Source organism: Silurus aristotelis (assembly GCF_946808225.1).
Source record: "Silurus aristotelis genome assembly, chromosome: 19".
Taxonomy (NCBI): domain Eukaryota; kingdom Metazoa; phylum Chordata; class Actinopteri; order Siluriformes; family Siluridae; genus Silurus; species Silurus aristotelis.
Window position 1 is genome coordinate 8,333,025 of NC_139592.1, and position 22,902 is coordinate 8,355,926.

The window sequence follows — 22,902 nt, forward strand, 5'->3', positions numbered from 1 at the left end:
TGTGTAGGGAATGAGTTTGATGTTGTGAATATAAATCTGTTTCCACTGAATATATCAAGGTTTAAAATCTTTATGGCTTAATATTTTCAAATCCTTTATTATCCTACAATTTTTTTGGAGCTCTTTACATATTAGCTACAACAAATGCCTGAAATAATTACATCCCCGCTTCTGCTTTGCTTTTGCTTTGCTTCAGCTCGGCTGCAACCGGTCATCTCTCACTTCTTTTATGTGTCAGAATTAAAGAAACGCCTGACTCTAAGCCGATGTCACATCGTGTTAGCCTGGTAGAGCCTAATTGCACGGCCACATTACGGCTTCGATCGGTGCAAACATGTCACACAAGCCAGAATATTTAGGAAAATATGTGTAATTGTGCACAATAACCACCAGCTTAGTGGGACTGTGAACAATAAAAAGCAAGCTAAGCTCATAATGTATGTCACTATTTCCTCAAAAGGGACCTGTAGGTTTTAATTGACACTTTGACACATGTTTTTCAAAGTGTGAAGAAAGTGAAATAAATGCTGGTGAAATGTGACAGTTGAATATAACCTGATGTAAAACTGTGCTAGAATTTACACATGCGATAAACCTTATTAAGGTTCTTTGTTGCGTGATTATGGATAATGGAGGTTTTAGGTTTTACCTGCCAAAATGATGAACATCGAATTCACAAAACACTGCTTTCAAAATTCGTAATACCACAATGCTGTTGAATGCTCAAATCGGATTGGTCGGAAGGTGTTGGTTACTTTCTGTTACAGTACTGCTCAGGCAGTTTCAGCTGTGAGGATCGTATTTGTTTCTGCTGTAAAGGATAAACTTACACATGAAATATTTTTGTATTTTTGAATGAATATATAATGACTATCTATAAGAAGTCATTTGTTTAGCGGTTTTGAAAGGAGCCTCTAGTATCAGTGCTTTGCAGTCAGAGGTGAAGCTGAAGAGGTAAAGCTAAAGGTGAAGGTAAAGGTAAAACTCTGAAGAGGTAAAGAATTAAATTTGTGTGGTATAACGGGAATAAAACACTTTTTGATGTGCAGTTATAGAAGAATAATCAGTGTCAAGGGCGGAATGTCCAAAACAAATTGCAACACCAAAATGTAATTTTTTTTTTTATATATCCTATTTCTTATTATGTTTTGTTTCTTACTTAAATGACAAAAACTGTCTTATTGTAATGCCTATGTCTGGGTGGAGCTTTATATTTATTCCTATAAAAACTGAAAAGCATTATTCATTTCTGTCTTATTTGTCTATAAAGCCTGCAATTGCTCTTTCATATGGCTTCAGTTTGAGGAAATTCAAGTATTCTTACAGCCATATTGATCATACTTGAAGGCTTAATCTGACAGTGTGCCCTGCCTTGTCTATAGCCTCTGGTCAGAAATTAAGCTGTGATCACTCATCATCTCATGGTCTCCCATAGACTGTTCCTTTTGAAATATGTCTCTATCTTACAGTGTTCTACTTCACACTTCTCAAGCTCCCTTTTTTATTGTTCAGCCAAGCTATTGTCATCCTATGGCATTGTAAGTGAAAATGCAGTTTAAGACTCCATATTAATAGACTCTTTGATCACTGGACCAAAAATTGCTTGTATGACCATAAAAAAACTGAGGGAAATGGCAAATGAAGGATAAGTGAAACAAAAAGCTCGGCTGGAGCCGAAAGCAAACGAGGTCGAACCTCTCTTCCACAGTCCATCACCTCCATTATGTACGAACGGCCCGATGAAAATTGATTTCCCACTGAATTATTCCAAGCCCCCAGCTTCTTCCAAGACAATAACCCAGGCCAAAGTGCCAAGTTCCTCAGCGGGATGAGTTCATTTTGATATTTTCTTTCATTCCTGCCCTCGATTTTTATCTCGATTTCCAGCGTCCACTGCTGTCACTCGCTCGAGCTAACAATTAGAGATTTGATCGATAGAAGTGAAAACGATACGTGAGAGATGTGGGAGGGGTTCAGGGATGAAACATGCTAGACGGAGCAGGTCTTTTTTTGTCAGAGAAAGGGAGGAGGGAATCAAGATGATTTTTGAGTAAGGCGAAGGCGAGTTATGTTTATGAAACATGGCCGAGAAAAACAATAGAGGAACAGTCAGGTCTGAGATGCCTGTGCATTTGGCTTGTTCAGCGCTCAGGATACAATTCACGTCCTCATCGTTGTCAGCCTTAGAGGCAGCTGCATGAACCCAGTGCCAACACCTGGCAGTTCAACGACTCCTACCAGTGGAGAAAAGCTGTCCCAGTGGTGCCTGCTCACACCATGTCCTTCCTCTGTCTGGATCAAACCCTAGCTCTGTCTCTATCTCTCGTTCTCATCCTCTGGCGTTGTGAGCCTGGTCGATGATTGATTTTGGCTCGTCCAGACCCGCCTTGAGATGTATCCTCACTGGGCTCCACAGACTGTGGTCAGCCTGTACAATTGGAGAATGACTGTTCCCCCTGGGCTTTCGCATGATATACACAGACACACAAAGATACTTTTATGGTCAACAAAGCAGCTGTGGCTGATGACGATGCAACTCATTTTTTCCTTTTGTACACCCTTATACTCAATTTTGCACGGAATTTTCAACCATGATCCTCTCTCATTTGGGCCTTTTTCCTCATTTACCATCACTCTGTTGGTATTTTCCAGTTGCATCCCCTACCTATGCTTTTACCGTTCCAATCTGCTGTCTTTTTCAATAATTTACCGCAATACTATTACTCCCTCTCTCTCTCCCATCTCCTCTCTGGCTAATCAGATTTCATTCCCAGAGCCTGGCCCCTCTTTTTCTCTCCTTTCTTCTTTCTTCGACTCCTTGGTAGTCATCTATATGCTGTTCCTGTTGCTCCAGCTATCCCCTTGTGGACCTCCGGATCAACTGATCTACATACAGACAACTTGCCCACAACTTTTTCTTTCCTCCAACTACAAACATCTCTCTCGCTCTCTGTCGTCCTGTCACTCAACTCATATCGCGAACAGAAAACAAGTCACATCCGTGTGCCGACACGGTCACTGAAGCACATGATGGCAGTTCGGTTGCATGTCTGAACCCATGAAATTTAGCAGGCGAAATCTAAAATCCAATCTGATGTGAGGATTTCACCCAGCTGGCTAAAACTTGTTTTCCTCAGCCTTCTCTAGCATTCTCTGCTTGTTTTTTTTTTCTTCCTCTATCCATCTAATTTGGGATTCAAGAATGTAATCCCCCCAATCACATTCATTTGTTTTCTTTTCCCCAGCGTTAATCATTGTTAATCACCTCATCATTTGCTCAAATGTCTTGGTTAGTACAAAATGTTATTCAGGAATGGAGTAGAAAAGCCTTTTTTTAAAGAAGGCAGATGCATTTTTAGGGATTTTTTGGGGGTAATCATGGATACCAATAGCAATACTAATCCTCAAATGATTGACTTTATATGAAAGAATTAAGGTTTTTATTACTGTTTGGAAATAAGGATTGTTGGTATGTGTTGCTAGCAATTAATGTGTTTAAGATTGCCTGTGGTCATGCTCTCACATGTAAGATACTCATTACATTCCAAAGTTTACTTGCCTTGTACGATGGCATTTTGATTTGGAAATATTTATTATGAAAACAAGTAAATGAGCATAATATTGGACTAATGATACTGAATTTAATGCCTGTATCAATATTAATGTGTTGTGACATTTTGTTCTTGAAGGAGAAGCTGTAACACGTACTGACATTTTAAATAGAAACATTTCCTTGCTTGTCTGGATGCAGTAAATGGAAGGCTCTGCATCTTGAAGTAACACGTTGGGGTTATAGAGTTGAACACAGCTCTAAATGAAAAAGCTGAGGCATTTGAACTCACTATACGCTTGGCCATGTAATAAGCTTAATGACCTCGTTCAGCGCTTGGCCGATCAATACCAATCCTTTCTCTTACCTTTTGTTGGTCAATGAATTACATCTCTGCATTTTTTTTCTCACAGTAATGAAATCATATAGTGTGCTTTAGGTGTGAGGCTCTGTAAGGGATCATGTTACTGAAGCCCTCTAGAGAACCACATCATATAGGAGTAGCTTGTGGCTTTGGCAAAGAGGGTCACATGACCATGCTGGGTCCCGTGAGAGTAACAGGAGAGATTTGAGACCTGGATCAGATGACTGAACTTGAGATGAGATTGTCAGAGGACAATTGCGACAGGAAAAAGGTGATAAAAGGGGAGGAACAAATCGAAGAGAGAATGAGCCGTAAATTGCGAATGCATGATGAGATTGGTCTGGAGAAATAAAGTGAATGAATAAAAATAAAGATAAGAGGATACAATTGTGGTTTTCAGGTGGAAGTTGTGATCTATAGAGCTGCTTTTGTGCCCTTGAGCAAAGCATTTAACCCTCTGTGATAAATGTGCTAAATCTGTTTGTGTCTGCTGAATTAATAAATGGTGTTAATAAGGTACACTGTAGGTAAGACGGTGTATTTTAAGTCAAATGACGGTGAAGTATTGTAGGGACCATATAGTAGTCACTGTACTTGACCTAAAACTCATGGCTTAGTCTAAAGAAGCGCAGGTCCAATTCCACTGCACTTAAACAGCCTATTTATCTCTCCGTATACCATCCGTGTGTGCACAGAACTGTGAAAGAGCTGCAAATGCGAAAGCAGCCCAGATTGAGCTTCTGCCATAACGCCTGTACAGACCCAATCTGATTTCTGATCAGAGCTGTGAAAGGAAAACACAGACATATGGAGGCAGAAACAAATTGAAGGCACAGAGTCAGAAGTGTTGTTAGAAGAAGCAGGAAGCCCTGTCCTGACTTCCAGCTTGATATCTGAAGGATGAGATTGAGGCAGCTAGGAAGTGTCAGCTTTGAACAGGCCTGGGGTTGTGAAGTCCATGCACGTCTGCAGCTGCTGCTATGTGTCATGCAGAAGTGGTGCTGGAGGTTGCCGAGGTTAACAATTTAACACCAGTCCACCAATAGCTGCAGTCAGTGTAATAGTTACACATGGGGGCCTGTGTCAGTAGGATATATTAAGACAGTTTATTTGGGCTTTTACAACCAATATGGCTAGAATCCTCAGTGGGGTCATATCATTGAAAACCAGAAATAAATCATGGAACCCCTACAATTAATGTTGCATGAAACCTCTTCCTTTAAAGTCTAAAAAGGGACGAGAGACGTGTAGTGGGATTTTCTTGGACCAGAGTTCCTTGGAAAAAGCTGTTCTGCATTCTGAGGTTCCAAACATGGACATGATCAGTTTCTTGACCCACAACGATTTCTTTGTTTATTTGGATTTTAGCTTCTTGTTTAAAGATTTTTGGTAGAGCCAAACTATTTTCGTGATAATCTCGTAATAATTTCAACAATCTTCACAAAAATCCATTTACCACTGGCCCCCAAAACAGCCACAAAGAATAATGACATTCACTATGACAGAAAATCATTTGCCCTCTTGTCAGAATCCCTAAGGCACAAAAGAAGTGGGAGAGATTGCAGGATCAGTCTTCCCTGTCAATTACAGCAGCACTTGGCAATCAGGAATGTCTTTTTGCTTGTGTATGTGGAAGAGGGCAAATGATCCTTTTCACCAAGTGTGCTGTGCTGCATGAACAGAAAGAACAGAATAGAAAGATGTGGTTGTTTCACAACATCATGTGTAAGCTAACATCTTCCAGGTTGGTAGCAGTAAGATAGAGTTGTGCCAGCTGGTGGATGGGAAACACTCATGTTTTTGGTTGTTGTTATTTTTCACTGCAGGTTTTAATGCTATTTATATCTGATGGTTTACTTATACCTGTTTGGTCGAAAGTGCCAGTAATTTTGGAGTTCATTTCACATTGCTGTAACACTGTAAGAGAGACAAAGTTGAGGAACTCCTGAGAATAACGTATCACATAAATAATGTGCGACCTTGATGAACTTAATCCTGTCTGCGTTTGTCTCACCACAGCTATCTGAGAGTCCTTGCCCAAACTGAGCATGTCGTTATTTTTGTTCTGTCTCTTCATTTGCTTCATTTATCACTGTCAGAGTGAATTATAGATGAGCTAGCCGTCACGTTTATCCAGGGCACTTAACTCTACTGAGCAGCATTCAGAAGCTGATGCTTTTTTTCTTCCTCTTATTTTTCTCTCCCAAGTGACAAGGAGTCACTTAGTCTCTTAGTCTTGGTGCATTTTTGGATTTTTCTCCCAAACGAATGAATAGCATCTCTCTCTCTCTCTCTCTCTCTCTCTCTCTCTCTCTCTCTCTCTCTCTCTCTCTCTCTCTCTCTCTCTCTCTTTTGAATGCCAAAAAAGAGAAAGATGAAGAATGGTTTGCAGCTGAGTTATAACCATTGCTCGGCATCTCACCAGGCAGTCTCACTTAACATGCAGATTCTTTTCCCCCATTAGTGACCGCGCATAGTTTTTTGAAAATAGGTGTTGTTTTCTCTTAGTTGTCACACTCAGGGGAGTGTAATGGTATAACTGAGGGCCCGGGCTGTTTTCCCTTTCCAATGTAGTAAAATTACAGAGATTACACAGATTGCTGTTAGTCATTTGCTGCTGGGCTGAAAAAGCAACAGCACTTGGCCTTAGGTCGCTGAATTGGATTCATCACTCTGTATCTGAAGCAATGGGGTAGACAACTTTGGTAGTGAAAAAGAAAAAGCTCTTTTATATTGCGTCTGGGTCTTCTGGGATTTGAAGACCCGGTTAGCTGTAACAGATGACTGAATAGGGGAGACAGACTGCTCAGACTGATATGGTCTGCATGCCAAAACACCAGAAATATCACAGGTTTGTTTCAAGCATCCCTCAGAAAGCTTGCTGGCATCACCCTTGTCCTGTGGGTGCTTTCATTTCACTGTGCAGAAGGGTATCTTCATAAAACTTGCAGAAACCTCACAGTATCAACAATAAACCTTTCTTCTGAGTTTAGTGCTTTTCCAGGCATATTTAAGCAGTTGAGAGGATTTTTTTGTTTTTTTGGGAACTGAGAAAGGAAAGAGAGTAGGCATTCTGTTCTTAAAATTAGAGGACTCTGTTGCTGTCTTCCTGGGTTGCTGGCTCTGGTTCTTCTCTAGGCACTAACATCTTGTTTGAGTTGATGGAACAAGGCTATTTTCATTCATCTGCAGAACACCTGTGACAACACGAGCCATAACACTCCGGCTGTGCCTGTGCCGTTTTTGTTCCCCACAGTAATTGTTGCAAAACCAATGGCCTTTACCATTTTCCAATCTTCATTCTCAATTTACCCAAGACCCTTTGCCTGATTGCAGCTATACAGCTGCATAAAACTTTGCCCATATTTGATGAGCATCTTTGAAATACGTCTGATTGATGCAAAAGACTTGAAAAGACTTCTTTATGCAAGGCGCTACGCAAAAGGCTCTTCATTTGAAATCTTAAAAAAAAAAAAAAAAAAAAAGTTTGAAGTTTTATTCTATGAAAAGCTTGGTGAAAAGATGACGATGTGTGCCAATTAAGACTGCCTTTTGCCCTCTATCCTAGAGGATCTGCCAGGACAGAGAATGCGTTATGCAAGTGAATGGCTAAAGGAGAGGGAAAATGAAAGCTTAAAAGAGAGAGAGAAAGAGCAAGAGAAAGAGTTCATTACTGTAAATGCAAATAAAATGTTCCCTGCATATAATAGCCTGTCACTGTCAGCTTTGATAAAAGAAGAGACTTAGTCGTGAGTGTGGGTATAGAGAGAGAGAGAGGACTACGAACTGCAAAATAATAAAAATAAAATTTGTGCTGGGTTGAAGTACCACTACCAATAATCGCTATGCCGTTTCGTCTCCTGGATTTTTTTTTCTCGCTTAAACCGTAGGAGGGATAGTTTTCATTTGGCCTATTAGACCGTTTACTGATATATAATGCATTCATGTTTTCTGATCCACATCACCTCTAGACCTATCTTTCATTTATGCTGTGCTTGATTGCTTGAAGTGAATTTATGTAATGCTATTGATACTAGTGGAATGAAATAAATTATTTATTTCTCTACATTAGAGGATAAATGGACAAAAGTGAGAGACTAGCATTTATCTCTAAATCAAGGCATTGACAGACAGTCCAGGACCCTGGAAAGCAGCTAAGCAGACTATATGATGTGATATTTGTATTTGCTCATTTGAAAATCATTCTAAAAAAAAGAGAAAAATCTCTTTGTTTAAGCACCTAGAACTCTAGTGCAAATTCTGAATTAATTGCATTGGGTTTTTTTTGTTTGTTTGTTTAGTAAGGCAGATAATTAGCATTAATAGATGTAGATCTTTGTATATTGTGACAACACTGACACTGGGCAAAATAACTCACCACAAAGTTGTCATATAATCTCACCTGCGAGCACCATATGCACAGTGTGTTAGCTTGCGGGGGAAAAAGATCAAGATAAGACTAAGATCACGTTTTTTTTTCCTGCATTGCCAGGACTGAACATCACAGCTCAAAACTAACTTGCAAATTTTTTTTTAAATGATGTGAAGATTATGATATACATTAGACACTATGTTAGAAAAGGATGTTGTTGATGATAATGATGATCCTCATCATCTACTTGCTTGTTTCCGAAATGCTTTTTTTCACACATTGAGCGATTTTTAACACCGTACATGGTTGTATTATGAAGTCGCCAGTTCCTGCTACTGGTTGCCATAGTAACATTTATCACTTGTTGGCACACCTAGCATTCTAAAAATTAAAAACAAAACAAATCAGTGTTCTTACTGATAAATACATATACTGCATATGTGTCATATCAAACAAGATGAAGGAGTTGCTCTGTCCTGAATCACATGCACTCTCTTGTCTTCACTACCATTGGTATTCGCAACACCAAGTCACTCCAAATTTGCATAGATATTTGCATGCACTGGACACACCCACATTTAATCATCATCGTCTGCTGTTGCTTATGCTCACTTAAAATAAATAGTCTCAAGTTGCGGGTCGCTGTGTATGTTAAAGTCACAGATTTCGTTAGATTAGATAGCACTTCCTTATCTGGTCACCAAAATATGCCTGTTGATCATTTCTGACCATTTTTACAGAAAATATTTCACTGGCATTCCTGATAAATGTAGTTAACTGTTATTACTATACCACTATATATGGCATTGCACTGTATATAATTCATCACATTAATGAAAGAAGAATGTTCTCCATTTACTTTGAAAGAAAGCGAGGACACATGGACCATGTGAGATTAACGAGAAGGGGGCAGGGCTTCGAAGTCATGCCTGTTATATCCAAGCGCTCGGTTATCTCTTACACTCACTGACTGCAAATGTTCGAGTTTATTGTACGTCAGTGTTAAATCTGGAAATTGAATGCAATCAGAGTAAACATGAATAGAGGTTGTTTATAGAGATTAAATCGTTATTTTGCTCGTTTGCATAGAACACATTGAAATGGTATGAAGAAATGTTGGAAAGACACATGTACTCTGCAAGTCATTCTAAAGTATGACACCAGTCAGTCGCTCTGACTATTCATGAGACTTCTAGTCAGTCTCCATCTCATTGTGATAACCTTAGCCGGATTCTGATGCTTGTCCAGTTCTTTGAAACACAAGCATGCCACCTGCATTTACATCACTCCTGTCTGACATGGGTGCCAGGCATAATGAAGGCACCTGTCGAGCACGGTGTGTGTGTATACACGCTCACTCCGAGCTCTCAGCATTGGCGATCAGCCTGCAGTGGTGAGCTTAAATTGCAGCCCGAACCCCTCCACCCTCTCCACAAGAGCTATTAAAGAAAGCAGTGCTTAATAGAATCAAAATAAAGAATGAACAAACAGCAGGGGCGCTGGCGTGTGAAGAGAGTTAAATGCAGCAATCATTACAGTTGTTATGGAGAGAGGGATGGAGCGACTGACAGACGCAGCGAGGGAAAGCAGCAAAGTTATGGTTGCTGGATCTGTCTTTATTAATACCCAGCACTTGGCACGTTCTCACAGCCCCACTCTGACCAACGGCCAACGGCAGCCATGCCGCTCTACACCCCGAACAGGTGGCTCCTGGGCATAGGAATAATGAACCACTCCATCTAGGACAGAGGATCCAGCTGTGGATTTTTTTTCCTCTCCTCCCCCTCTTTTTGGAGGCAGGTGCACACCTGCGGGCCATTCTGGGGAAAGTAGAGGATGCAGGATGCAGTTTCGATTGCACCCAATTTATGTCCACAGGGAGGTCCATCTGTCTCAAAGTGCCTGTACTGAGTGCCAATGACTGTCCGCTATCAAAATCAATATGGAGTTGGTTCCAAATGCGAACTGGGTTATAGGTGAAGCCTGAATGGTGGCTCATTGCTGACATATCAAGGAGAATTTTCAGGAGTTTTTTTTTTTTCATGATAGAACAGAGGATTCAGGGGTAATCGGCTCTGACAAGCATGAAAGTGGATAATGCACAGAATGAACATTTTTACCTACAGACCTTTTGGAATAGGATAACAGGGACGATCCAGGAATCTTGCATCTTGCTTCGTGTCTCTGATAAACAGGACAGAATCCAGCATACGATTTGGAAGATATTTTAAGCCAGCCATGCAGCTTATGTCCACATTTATAGCAATGGTGGGTATCAGTTTGGGATTATACGCATGCAACTTGTGAATAAGAAAATCAGTGTTAAAGAGCTGTGTTTTAGCTTAATAACTTATTAATTTGACTTAGTTTGGTCAAAGTGGCTTCCATGATGATTATGGAATCCTGTGAATTGAAGTGTTAGGAAAATCAATTAAACCCTAATTATAACTGAACACGTGCTCGTGTCAAGTGGATCTGTCTTCTTAACAATCTGAATTATGATCTTCTGTAATATTTAACATTGACAATAATATGTCAAAGAAATGAAGGAATAATATTCCATGGAGTGTGCCGTTTTTTTGTAAGCTCAACACAAAGCCGGCCGAAGTCGAACTCATGTCGAGTGGTTATTATAAGTTATTCCATTTATACCACAATCATTTGCTGAAGATTGCAATTATTCATTTTTTTATTATAAAAAACCCATCATCCTTTTTAACTCTTTACAGTTACATTTAATATTACAGAATGAATACAAGACGCACCGTGTCTCATGCACCATTAATTTGCCCACAGGCCTCTCCTGTATTCTCTGTCTTGATGTAAAAGAGGAAAAAGCGCAGCACGTCACATGACTGAGAAAACAAACCTGACTTACTGTTAGGAAACACTGACACTGGAGACTCCTTTCATTTTTTAAAAACTTTATTTAACTTTTAACTTAAACTTTTTTTTTTTGCTGCTTTCTTTTTCATTTTGTTATGATGTAAATGTAATAAATTGACATTCGTTGCCACCCAGATGAGGATGAAATACATGGCACGGCCTTGCATTTTGAAAGAACCATAGCTTATAAAATGTGTCGCTTTAGAACTTGGTACACAACAGCTAAAATTGAAAACGCTTGCGGAATGGATGCTTTTAATAAGTAACGTCATCAAATATTAGTTCAAAATGTCTGAATAATGAAAACTTTTTAAACAATTTGCACTTCGGGCTTTTCACAGGATTTAAATCCGAAATACGGGAAACAAGATAATCAGTGATGGCGTTCCAGGATTTATCAACAAAATGTGATGAATTGTATAAAGAGGGCAGCTTATATCTTTGTTTGCACAGACGCACACACACACACACACACAGACACACACACACACACACACACACACACACACACACACACACACACACACACACACACAAATGAAAATGCTACAGCAACAACTCAATTAATCTCTCTTTCTCTCTTTCTTTTTCTGTCTTATGCCAGAGAAGTTGAATATTTTTCGGATCGCCAATAGCACATCCTAGCTTGCCAGTTTTCTGCGAGTGCTGTTGATGAGGCAAACTGGCCAACTAAGTTTTCAGAAGTTGGTGTGAATTGTGGATAATAAAATTAACAGCAAAACCCCCACACAAATCTGAGGGGTTGAGATTTTAACATTACTTTCGTTTCCTTGAACGATAAAATGAACTAATAAATTAGTCGATGCTTACTAACTACTGTCCAGACAGCATCTGTGTTTTTACAACGGTTGTCATGTCTTGATATGAAATAATTAGTAGAGAAAGAAGTGATAAAGGAAAAATCTTTCAGCTTTTTTTTCACTTTTGTGGCTTTTCTAGCTGCTCTTGTAAGCTGCGTGACAAAGCAGTGAAGTAAGGAGTTTCCAGCTGGAGCAACGTCTGGCTGGAGGTACGCTGAGCTAATTCTTGTGGAGATTATGCCGCTCCCCCTCCCTTCCTCTCTCCATCATCTCCTCCTTCCATGTCTTTGTCTGTCAGATTTGTCAGCCTGAGCAGGGTTGGTGTAATGAGTTGAGTAGTTAGGAAATCTGCTTGTAATCAAAGTGGCCTAATTTATTTGATGGGCTCTGTGTGTGTGTGTGTGTGTGTGTGTGTGTGTGTGTGTGTGTGTGTGTATGTGTGTGTGTGTGTGTATATATGTGTGTGAGTGTGTGGAGAAGATAAGCAGGCCAACTGCTGTGCTGGAGAGCTGCAGACAAGTGAAACTTCTGACATCTTTGGCTTTTATTTTTTTCCTTTGTGAAGAGACCACTGGGTTTTTTTTGACTCTGGAGTCAGATGAGAGACTGCACGATGAGTCACTGCTCATGTCCACTGGGATCATACGATATGACCAGGAGCGAAAAAAATGCGTCTGCTACTAAGATTGTCATTCATTAAGTGTAAAAAACTTCTCTATTCCTTATATCATAAATTTATACCTTTTATTTAAAGATGTTCTGTTAAATCTTTTTTTTTGTAAGTGTTACTCATAATTTATTTCTCATTACAAGAATATATTTTGATATATTTTTTTATTATATTTATTTTATTTTGTTAAATTTTATTTCTTAGTACAAAATTTAAATGTTGACATAAAATTTCTAATTGCAATATTTTTTTTCCTAATTAGATTTTTTATTTATCTTTTTTATTTCTGATTACAAAATAATAGTGTTTGTCACTAAACGCCAACCTCACCCAGCAATTATGTATAAATGAAGTACTGTAATTGGAAATACAGGGAGGTAATGGCTTAGTAAATAAGGCATTGGGCTTTGGATCCAAAGTTCATGAGTTCAAATCAAAGGTTTAAAGGTTTTTTGCCAAATGCCATAAATTTAAATCCTCTTGATCCTGATTGGTCAGAAGGTGTTGATTTATTTTCCCTAACAGCAGCTCTGCCAGCTTGCCCATCTCTGCTCAGTGGATTTCTTGTGTATGTTAATGCTTTCTTATAGGCTATTGTATCTATAGCAACAATGTGTTAATTGTGATTTGGATTTGAATACGGGTTATTTACAACAAAAAAAATGGAATGGGAAATGAGAAAACGTTTTGTTTATTTAAAGATTTCTGGAAGGAGGCTCCAAAGTCAGCATTCAAAGTCTCCAAACACTCAGTAGGTTTTCCGCTATGGAAAAGTCTTCAGGGCAAATGCCATTGAAGTTTCTTAGACTGTGTGGCTTAGAGAGAATAAAAGAAAAGTGTTTGTAGCTGCTATAAAGTAAGTAATAACAGGAACTATAAACCTTAGATTAAAATAATTAACGCATGATGATATTTCCACCATGCTTTATTCCCTACATGGTTTTTTTAATCAATACACACCTTTTAATGACGAGTCGAGTTGTGCTTCTATTTTCTGGCCCTGAAAAGCTTAAAATAAAGAAATGAAAAAGCAATGCAATGCAATAGTACACGCTGCTCCTTCAGTATTGCCAATATTGAGCATATGTGGGAATAGTGAGTGTGTGCAACAGCTTCAAATGTATATGAAGCATATCACATGCAAACCGAACGCTCATGTTTCACTTTACAGTTCAGATATATGCACAAAGATCTGCCTTGCATTTTAAATGTAGTGCTTTGAATAATAAGTAGCAGCTGAAACAGATTTGGGTTGTTGATAACTGGACTCCTGCTCACTGGGTGTTAATAAACCAGCTTTCTCTGATCAAGACCGTTTTTTTTTTTTAGAGTGTATTCTCTCTTCTGTTTGATCCCATCCCAGAAGTCCGTCTTTTTTCCCTGCTTTGGTTTTGATCTGAAGGACGTGGACCGATATGTGTCGCCGTCCCTCTCCTGTCGCCCCTGGAAACAGGGACATGCATCATGCCAGGGACACAAAGTGATGGGATGGGATGGGATGGAATAAGATGAGATGAGATGAGTTAAGATGAGCGCGAGAAACGGAGAAGGGCGATCTCGAGGCTGTCTTGCTAGAGCAGGAAGCAGGCAGCGCTCTTCGCTAGCTCCGTAATGGAAGTTGCCAGCTGAGAGTGTGCTGAGAGAGATGTTAACCTTCTGAGATACCATGCACATTAAAGATGCATTACAGAGAGCTTTGAACTTAAATGAGACAGCTGATTTGTGTCCTGAAGGAGCCCACGCAGGAATAGCGCCCCCTTGCGGATGAGCAGTTTCACTTTTTAAAAATTTCACTAAATGTCACAATATGGCCATTTTCCTCGCTCTGCACGCTCCTTAGTTTGCGTGTCAGCTTGAACAGAGATGGATGGTGCAGCCGGTGTTTTTTTGGGCTCCAGCTGGTGGGTGAACTCACAGCCCTGTTGCTGGAGGCCTGCCGGAGCCTATGTTCTGTGGTAGGTACAGCGGAAGCTTGTCTCCATCCCTGAGGGATTCTTGAGTCGATGAAAAGGCCGTGTCCGAAGAGAAAAATGACCTCAGATGTGAAACAGATCAGGACCCTGAGAGATTTTGTGTGTGTGTGTGTGTGTGTGTGTGTGTGTGTGTGTGTGTGTGTGTGTGTGTGTGTGCTTGAAAGGCTGTGTGGCTCTGGGTGGAGTGGGGGAGGAAAAGTGAGCATAAATAATTGATAGAATATACCGGCATATTAGTGCAGATGAACAGTCACTGTGGTGTCTGTATGCGTTGATGGGTGGGCGTTTTTTTTTTTCTTTCTTATCATTATTATCATGCTTTATATTTTATGTTGACCTCGTTATTTAGCTCATAAAATATACATTCGCAGAGCATCTCGTGAAATGATTTTCTCCACATTTTCTCCTGATTAGTTGCCTGATAAATATTCATGTTTCTTCTTCTTCATCTTCTTCTTTTTTTTTTCGTCTCCTTTTCTCCCAGCATGACACATGAACAAGCATGTGGCCAAGTGTCACGAGTACATGAATCACTGAAATCGTTGGAATCTAATTAAAGATGTTTTTCTCGGCTGATTTTGTTTGCGTATTACAATTGTTTTCTTTCCTTACCCCCTAATTTGTACTAGTTGCCGATCTGGTATCCACCTGAAAACTGCGCAAGAAAACACACACACACACACACAAAACACACTGATTTTTCTCTCAGTCTTTGACACTTGGTGCTCTTTAAATCAGCTGAACCCTGAAAAGACTTGACATTTGTTTGGCCTGGTTGCTTCTTTGTCTTTTTGCCTGTTGACCTCCCCCCTGATAAAAAAAAGGGAAAAAACCCTTCCTAAGTATTCCCAAAAGCTTTTTATTCTCTCCCGTTTTTTCCTCCTCCCTTTTCCCCCTCCCTCCTCTTTTGTTAGAGGTCCGTGCGCTCCCCCACTCACGGTCTTCTCCAGTAGAGGCGGGGAGAGCGTCGTGAGCGCTCTCAACACAAAAACTTGGAATATCCGACGACCGGTGAAGTCACCTCATCTGGTGTGTCCTCTCATTTTTTTTTTCATCTTCTTCTTCTTTCGGCTTAACTCTTCGCTCGGATAGATGGCTCCGGCATCTCTGGCTTCTCGTAGCTCTCGCGTCTTGCTGTGCATGAGCTGCGCTGGCTGAATGCTGTGCGTGTGCTGATGCCGGGGGGAATCTCTGACATGAATAGTGCCTGTCGAAGCAGTTGCTTTGACTGGTGGTGAATGCTTCTCTTTTTTTTTTCCGTCTGAGGATCGACGAAGCACGAAATCAAGAGCTGGAGATCATTCTGAAAGCGGGAGCTGGAGTGGAACAGGGAGTGAGGAGAAACAAGGAGCTGCTTCTTCTACTAAGGAAGAAGCAAAGGGGTATTTTTTAATAAAGCAGAAAACAAGACAACATGGAAGACTAAGAAAGAGCGTATTTTTTTTTCTTTTTTTCTGTTGAGTGCTTGTTCTTTTTCATAACTGCCAGGCGTGTTCTGTTCAGCATCAGCTGCTCGGAGTCGGGCTCTGCCTTGAGGACCAGCTGCACTCCTGCTCCGAGTGCTGGTGGGTGTGTGCGTTGGACTGTATGTGTGTGTGCGAGTGTGTGGAGCGATGGCTGAAGGCTGCAGCTGCCAGTGTCCAGCTTGTACACTCGGTAACTAACACGTGCTCCCAGAGATCATCCTGGCACCAAGACAGTGAGGTGACGGCGAGCCGAGGAGTGTGTTTTACTCTGTTGTTTTTTTTCGGATGAAAAGGATTAAGACTTGATTTCTGATTGGCTCAGCTTTGTTTTTACGTACTTTCTGGATATAAAGTACAAAGTGCACACGTGTTGACATGTCCAGATCTGTAACATTCCACAACATGGAGAGTTTGCACAGAGTTCACTGGCCGTAGGAACACGACCCGCGTGCACCCTGTCCCCTTTCCGGATATCATCAGGATTCCTAAAAAAATGTCCCGTTTTCTTCACTTTTATGAATGCCATATTTTGTCCAAGCACACCCAAATCTTTGGATCTGTGTTTCTCAGGGTGCAGCGTTTCAAGCTGAGGGTTTAATTTGTTTTTTTTTTCTGGCCCCTGAGGTGTCCTTTACATTCTCAGAGTGGCGTACTTAGGGGGAAGCGTGGACTGGAGTATGACCAGCTGTCACTACCCGACGCCGCGGCCGGAGCGGGACCGCATGTACCAACACAAAGTCTCACTGGTGGTGCGCTACTTTATGATCCCCTGTAACATCTGTCTCATACTGCTGGCAACATCCACACTGGGCTTCGCTGTGCTTCTCTTTCTCAATAACTGTAGGTCACTCATAATCTGTGTGTGTCTGTGTGTGTGTGTCGGAGGGTATGTGTGTGAGGCAGCGTGATGGATTTTTGTATTGCAAAACTCCCTGTAGGAAGCTGAAAGAAATCTGTCATTTTATGTTGCTGTGCTTATGTTTGTGTGTGTGTGTGTGTGTGTGTGTGTGTGTGTGTGTTTGTGTAGTATGTGTAATGGACCATTTATCAGAGTGCTGTTCAAAGGCAGAGCTATCTTGATGGATGGATGGCTCAATAAGGATCGATGGCAGTCGAAAAGTAATCCCTAATGCCTAAAAATTCGATCTAGCACCTGACAACTCGGATGATTGAGGATGACACAGATAAACTGGCCTCATCTTCTAAAGTGCCTCAGTTCTTCTGTCTAAACAAGCGGTCCGGTGGCATTCTGTCTTGCCACAAGCCGGTGGCATTTACTCTACACAGCGGGATAAAGTGGGTAGATTAAATGCCTTTGGTGGAGGAAAGCCTGGCATTAGTGTCAGCGCTCACTGTATCTGTTAGAATGAATAGCTCAAGACGTCGCTTTTCTTTCTCCCCCCACCTCGTTTCTAGCAAACCGCAGCAGCATCTAACGTTGAATCTGAGCGGTGCTGATGAAAATTTTCTGATTGTGACTCTTAATTACACACATTCGTATCAGGATTTGATGGAACATACAGCACTATTGAGTTCGGATAGACTGTATGTCTGATCTGTTAATATGTGCTTGGTGAAGTGATAAAAATCAGATAGAACGCAAGAAAATAGAGAGCTGTTCAGGAGCGTGCTCTCGTTCCGTGGGCCATTAACATCCTCCGACTATTCAATCGTCTCGAAACTCGGTGGAAGCAGAATGCCGATACATTAAGATCTTAATTAAAAGACCTTACAAGGCCTTTCTGTGCAATTTGAATAAAAAAAGAGCCCTGTCTTTTCTGCCTCCAACTGTTAAGTTCATTTATAAGCCGGTCGTCTGAGCGAACCAATTTTGGCCCAGACCGGATTGCATTAGATTTAAGTACAAACGCGGTTAGTACGTTCCATTTTGCCGAGGTTTGGAGTTCGGGGAAAGGGATGATGAAGCGATGGGAGGGTCATTAACACAGGATGCTCAGGTGCTTGTTCAGTCTATTGTCATTTCGAGACTGGACTACTGCAACTCTCTGCTGGCAGGTCTACATCTGATCGCTATCCGTCCTCTGCAAAAGATCCAAAACACCACTACGTGACTTGTTTTTAACGTGCCTACGTTTTCAAAACACTGATGCTTGCCTTCAAAGCCAAAAATGGACCAGCACGTTCTTACCTTAGAGACCTCATTACAGCACCATGTTGCTTGAGATCCTCCAGCACTGGTCCCACCTTCTCTCTGGGTAAGACGTATGTATATTTCAAGGTTCTTTTCTGTTCTGGCACTGAGGTGGTGGAATGAAGTTCCCCTAGATGTCCGATCAGCAGAGTCACTGGCTATCTTCAAGCGACAGGTGAAGACCCAACTCTTCTGAAAAGCTTGTCGGACCTGAAGTCATTTTTATTTTATTTCGCAGTCGCAAAAAAAATGCATCTGTTTGCAATCATAGACCTGAAGCTTCCATTGAGAACACACACACACACACACGTGCGCGTCACACGTTTACAATCACGTGCAAGACATATAAATGTGAATTTAAATGTCATGGCTCTGGATAGAGGAAATGAAAATGGAGCTACGTACAAGATGAAGAGAAAGGAATCTCATCTCATGAGATTTACATATGAATCATGTTGGGAATATTTATTATCTTTCTCTCTCTCTCTTTCTGTGTATGTGTGTATTTTTGTAGGTTTTTTTTTTCTTCATTATTTTTTTATTTTTTTATTTTTTAGAAGTGTCACTCTAAAAGAAACGATGCTCTTTTAGTGATGCCCATGTTTTCGTATGAAAATTCGTAACTGACACTTCATTATTCATAGCATGATACACAAACCCCTTTCCTTTTCCCCCTCTCTCTTTCTCTCTCTCTCAGTCTGTTTACCTCTTCCTCATTCTATCTCTCCTCTCCAATTCTGGCCTCCTTTCCTGCTCACGCTTCGAGGTTGACAAGCAATTTTAAGTGAGCATAAAATTAAACTCAATTCTGCCACTCCAGTTCTAAGGAATGCAGAATCTGGCCATGTATGCATGTGTGTGTGTGTGTGTGTGTGTGTGTGTGTGTGTGTGTGTGTGTGTGTGTGTGTGTGTGTGTGTGTGTGTGTGTGTGTGTGTTAGTCTGCCTGCATAACTGATGAGGGTTTTTATGCATGAGTTACCATTGCCTGTAAGGAGCAGGGCACCAGGGATGCTTTATACTAGCAAAGATTCATGTACTGCATTGTTCGAAAGTGAGTTCTTGAGTTTCTCGACTTTTCACAATCAAAAAAATCGATTTTTTCCTATGAAGAGACTTGTGCTGTGTGAACACGTACCCCATGATAAAACTTTCCTCCATGGGTGGCAAGTCTTTCAGTTTTATAGTAGCCAAGCTCACTCCCACAGAGCCTCTGTGAAATTTGTTCTATCAAATCAGAGCGTAAACTCTTTTTTTTGTTCTCTCTCTTGCTCTCAATCTCTCTCTCTCTCTTTCTCACACTGCTATCACATACTTATTTGACAGTTCTGTTTTTTCACTACATACCATCTTTTCTCTATGTGTTTCATCTCTCAGCACATTTATATAATCTATTTTTACCACTCATTCAAGCGCCGCCTGTGGGATTCAGACTTTTTTGTCTTACTACTTGGCAGCCGAGCTTCAACAAACCTGCGTCACGCTGCAAATAAAACCCGGGGGGGTGCCAATACTTTGATACTGACGGAAAATCCAGAGAATGTGTAGTGCAATCTGTATCGGTCAAAATCACAATACTGGAAAACCCAAGGAAACATGGATTTTCTGTAGAAGTGATGTTCTACATTATGTATGTATGGTTCAGACTTTCTTTCTTTGTGAAATTCTGAATTTCAAACAAACAAACAAACAAATAATCAGCAAGCAATGAATCTTGCATCAATGTGTAGATCGAACCAAAATACTGAGTTCTCGATATGTCGTTCAGCTTCTTGTGCGAGTGTCCCTGTAAACTAAAACACACTGATGCTTGTGTGTGTTCTTGTGAAGTTGTTCCTTTTAAGAGGGTATTTTTTAATAACTGTGTGACGTAAAAGAAGAACAAGAAAAGCAAAGAGTCAAGAAAAGCAACTACAAATTTTGTTCACTTTAATATTTATGCGGTTATCTAATCCGCCAATCGTGTAGCAAAATCCTAAATCAAATTGATAAAATCCGGCACAAACATGGTCAAGAGCTTCAGGTAGTGTTCACATCAAACATGGTGGAAAAAACTGTGGCTTGGGTGTTGGTTCCAGATGGGCTGGTTTGAGTATTTCACTAGAATTTACACCGAATGGTGCAAAAAAGTGGAAATGCCTTGTTATAATGTCCAGATTAAATTTTGATTCTTGCGTACCAGTGTAGATTTATTCATTGCTAGAGACTCAAAGAGCTTTTGTACGTCGCTCTGGATAAGGGCGTCTGCCAAATGCGGCAAATGTAAATTTGAGCTGCCAGAATGGACACAGTTACTCTTTACTCAAAACCGTGGCGAGCAGAAAAGCATCTCATAATGCAGATAACATCAAAGCTTGATCTGTATGGGCTACAAAGGCAAGATGTCCAAATAAGCTTTAACTCTTGTTTACCAAATAGGAATCTGAGGTTATCAAGGGCACAGAATCACCCAAACTGCATAGACTTGAAAAAGTTGAAGGCCAATTAGCTTTTTTTTCCTAATCTTTCCAGGTTCATTGAGCCTCTGCCCATGATAGCATTAGACTCCAGTTCTTGAGTGACAGAATTTAAAGCCGATGTAGTCTTCTGCTGTTGTAGCCCATCCACTTCAAGCTAGGTTGTTATGAGAAATGAAACGAGTTACTATATTCATCCTGGCAGCTCGAACCAGTCTTTCCTCTGACCTCTTTATTACAGTGTTTTTACTCATGGAACTGTTCCTGATTTAATTTTGTTCAGTTTTACACACTATTCTGTATAAACTTTATAGACTCTGAGTGAAAATCCCACAAGAAATTAAAGCATTTAATCCTATATTGTACTAATAATCATGCCATGGATAAAGTCAGAGATTTTCTCCTTTTTTTCTGATGTTCAATGTGAATATTACTGAAGCTCTTGACCTGTATGCGTGACCTTATGCATGATTATATGTCTTGTGCTGCTGCCACATGGCTGGCTGTTTGGATAACTGCGTAAATGTTTCTATCAATGTGTACAATGTGATTATTATTAGTTTACTACGTACTAAATGAGGTGGAATCTTTAGTATCTTTGGCCCTGAGAGGGGCATGTAATATACCTGTAAAGCTGTACTCTGAAAGGTAACACTATCAGTCTGGTTGTGCATTGATTCCAGATGAAAGGAAAGTGTACTGTACCACCACAACCTACAAGGAAAGGTGTTCATTTTAAATGTTGAAGGTTAAATGTCCTTTATTTATAAAATATAAAGTTACAAATGTCTTTAATCCGGAAAAAAGAGAAACAATGAGGTGATGATTTTATTAGACTGCCTATATGATACCTAGACAGTAAATGAAAGCAAATTTAGCAATAAATAGAAGGAGAAACATACTATTTAATAATTTTTCTCCATCTTATCCTTGTAAAAAGACTTGTTTCATTGTGTTATACATTATAGTTGATTATTTTGTGTGTGTGTGTGTGTGTGTGTGTGTGTGTGTGTGTGTGTGTGTGTGTGTGTGTGTGTGTGTTTGTGTGTGTGTTTGTGTGTGTGGCCTCAGTGCTATGAAACATGATTCAGAATACCTGAGGTTTTTTTGGGGAATACAGTCATACATTCTGGCAAGTCTGTTTCCGGATCCAGACACTGCCAGCCATTTATATAACCACCTGAGACCTTTGTGTGAGAAGTAAATGACAGCTCATGAGCATTACTTCTGTATTCCCAGCCAGTTTGGACTTTTTATCTTTTTGAGATCTTCCTCTGAGTGAGACGGTTCCAAGTGCAGGCAGTGTCCGCCTCCACCTCATTGACTTTGCCAACCCTTCGGGGACCTGTTGATACATTTCTCTTAACTAATGCAATGTACTTATCGCTTTCTCTCTCTTTCTCTTTTCTCTTTTCCAGATAAACCTGGCAACCCGCCGAATGTCCCGCCTCCTGATGGTAAGTCCTCAGAGGAATTCTGCCTGATTTGCTCGAGCAGCTTTAACTCGGGATGATAATGATCTCAGGTCTTCGCCCTGATGCTCCTCACACTGTTTGAAAAGTTTAGAGTGTTCGCATACACTTAGGAATAAGGAATAGTGAAAGGAATTAAAACACACAACAGACACACACACACACACACACACGCCTGCACACACTGCTTTGATGTTGGATTTATTGGCAATTTAATTTGTCTTGGTCAGATTAGTCCTGGGTATCAGAAATAGGCTAGCTCTGGGCAAGTTTCACTTCTGAATTTTTCACCTATTTTCGGCGATATAAATCTCCATCGCTAGCGAAGTATTATTTCTTGCTACCCCCACACGCAAAAATCCATTAATTAAACTGCAACAAATTACCGGCAAATGGCGTCCTTCTCTACAAACCCCTCTAAATGAAGAAAACAGCTGGTTTCTGCTGATGAATATTTATGCATGGCACAAGATGAAATAAGGATCGGATTCGAATCCCTCGCCGCTGGATGTGGAGACGGATCACGTTAATATCAGACTTCAGTGACTTTATCGTGGATGTCGTGGCAAAGGCGAGAGAAGGGAGGCTCGGGCCTTAATAAACAACAAACAAACCCGATTAACGATAAAGTTCAGACCAGACCACCGACAATTTTTTTCTCAGGAGTGAATAGGAATTGGCCTAAAATTGGGCAATCATCTGCTTGGTAGGATGTTGAGTTC

The 22,902-nt window shown here is 40.5% G+C and overlaps 1 protein-coding gene across 12 annotated transcripts in view; it reads left to right on the plus strand.

The window, feature by feature from the left end:
* The window catches only part of agrn (agrin), a 253,929-nt gene that overhangs the window by 74,097 nt on the left and 156,930 nt on the right, over positions 1-22,902 (plus strand). For 7 of the 12 annotated variants that reach the window (XM_083569686.1, XM_083569679.1, XM_083569678.1 and 4 more), the window contains one exon: positions 22,127-22,165. In XM_083569686.1, the coding sequence (XP_083425812.1) occupies positions 22,127-22,165 (39 nt within the window). Of the gene's footprint in view, positions 1-15,278; positions 16,943-22,126; positions 22,166-22,902 lie in introns of those variants that run through there. The other 5 variants (XR_014538003.1, XR_014538004.1, XR_014538005.1 and 2 more) reach the window with 1 other exon arrangement.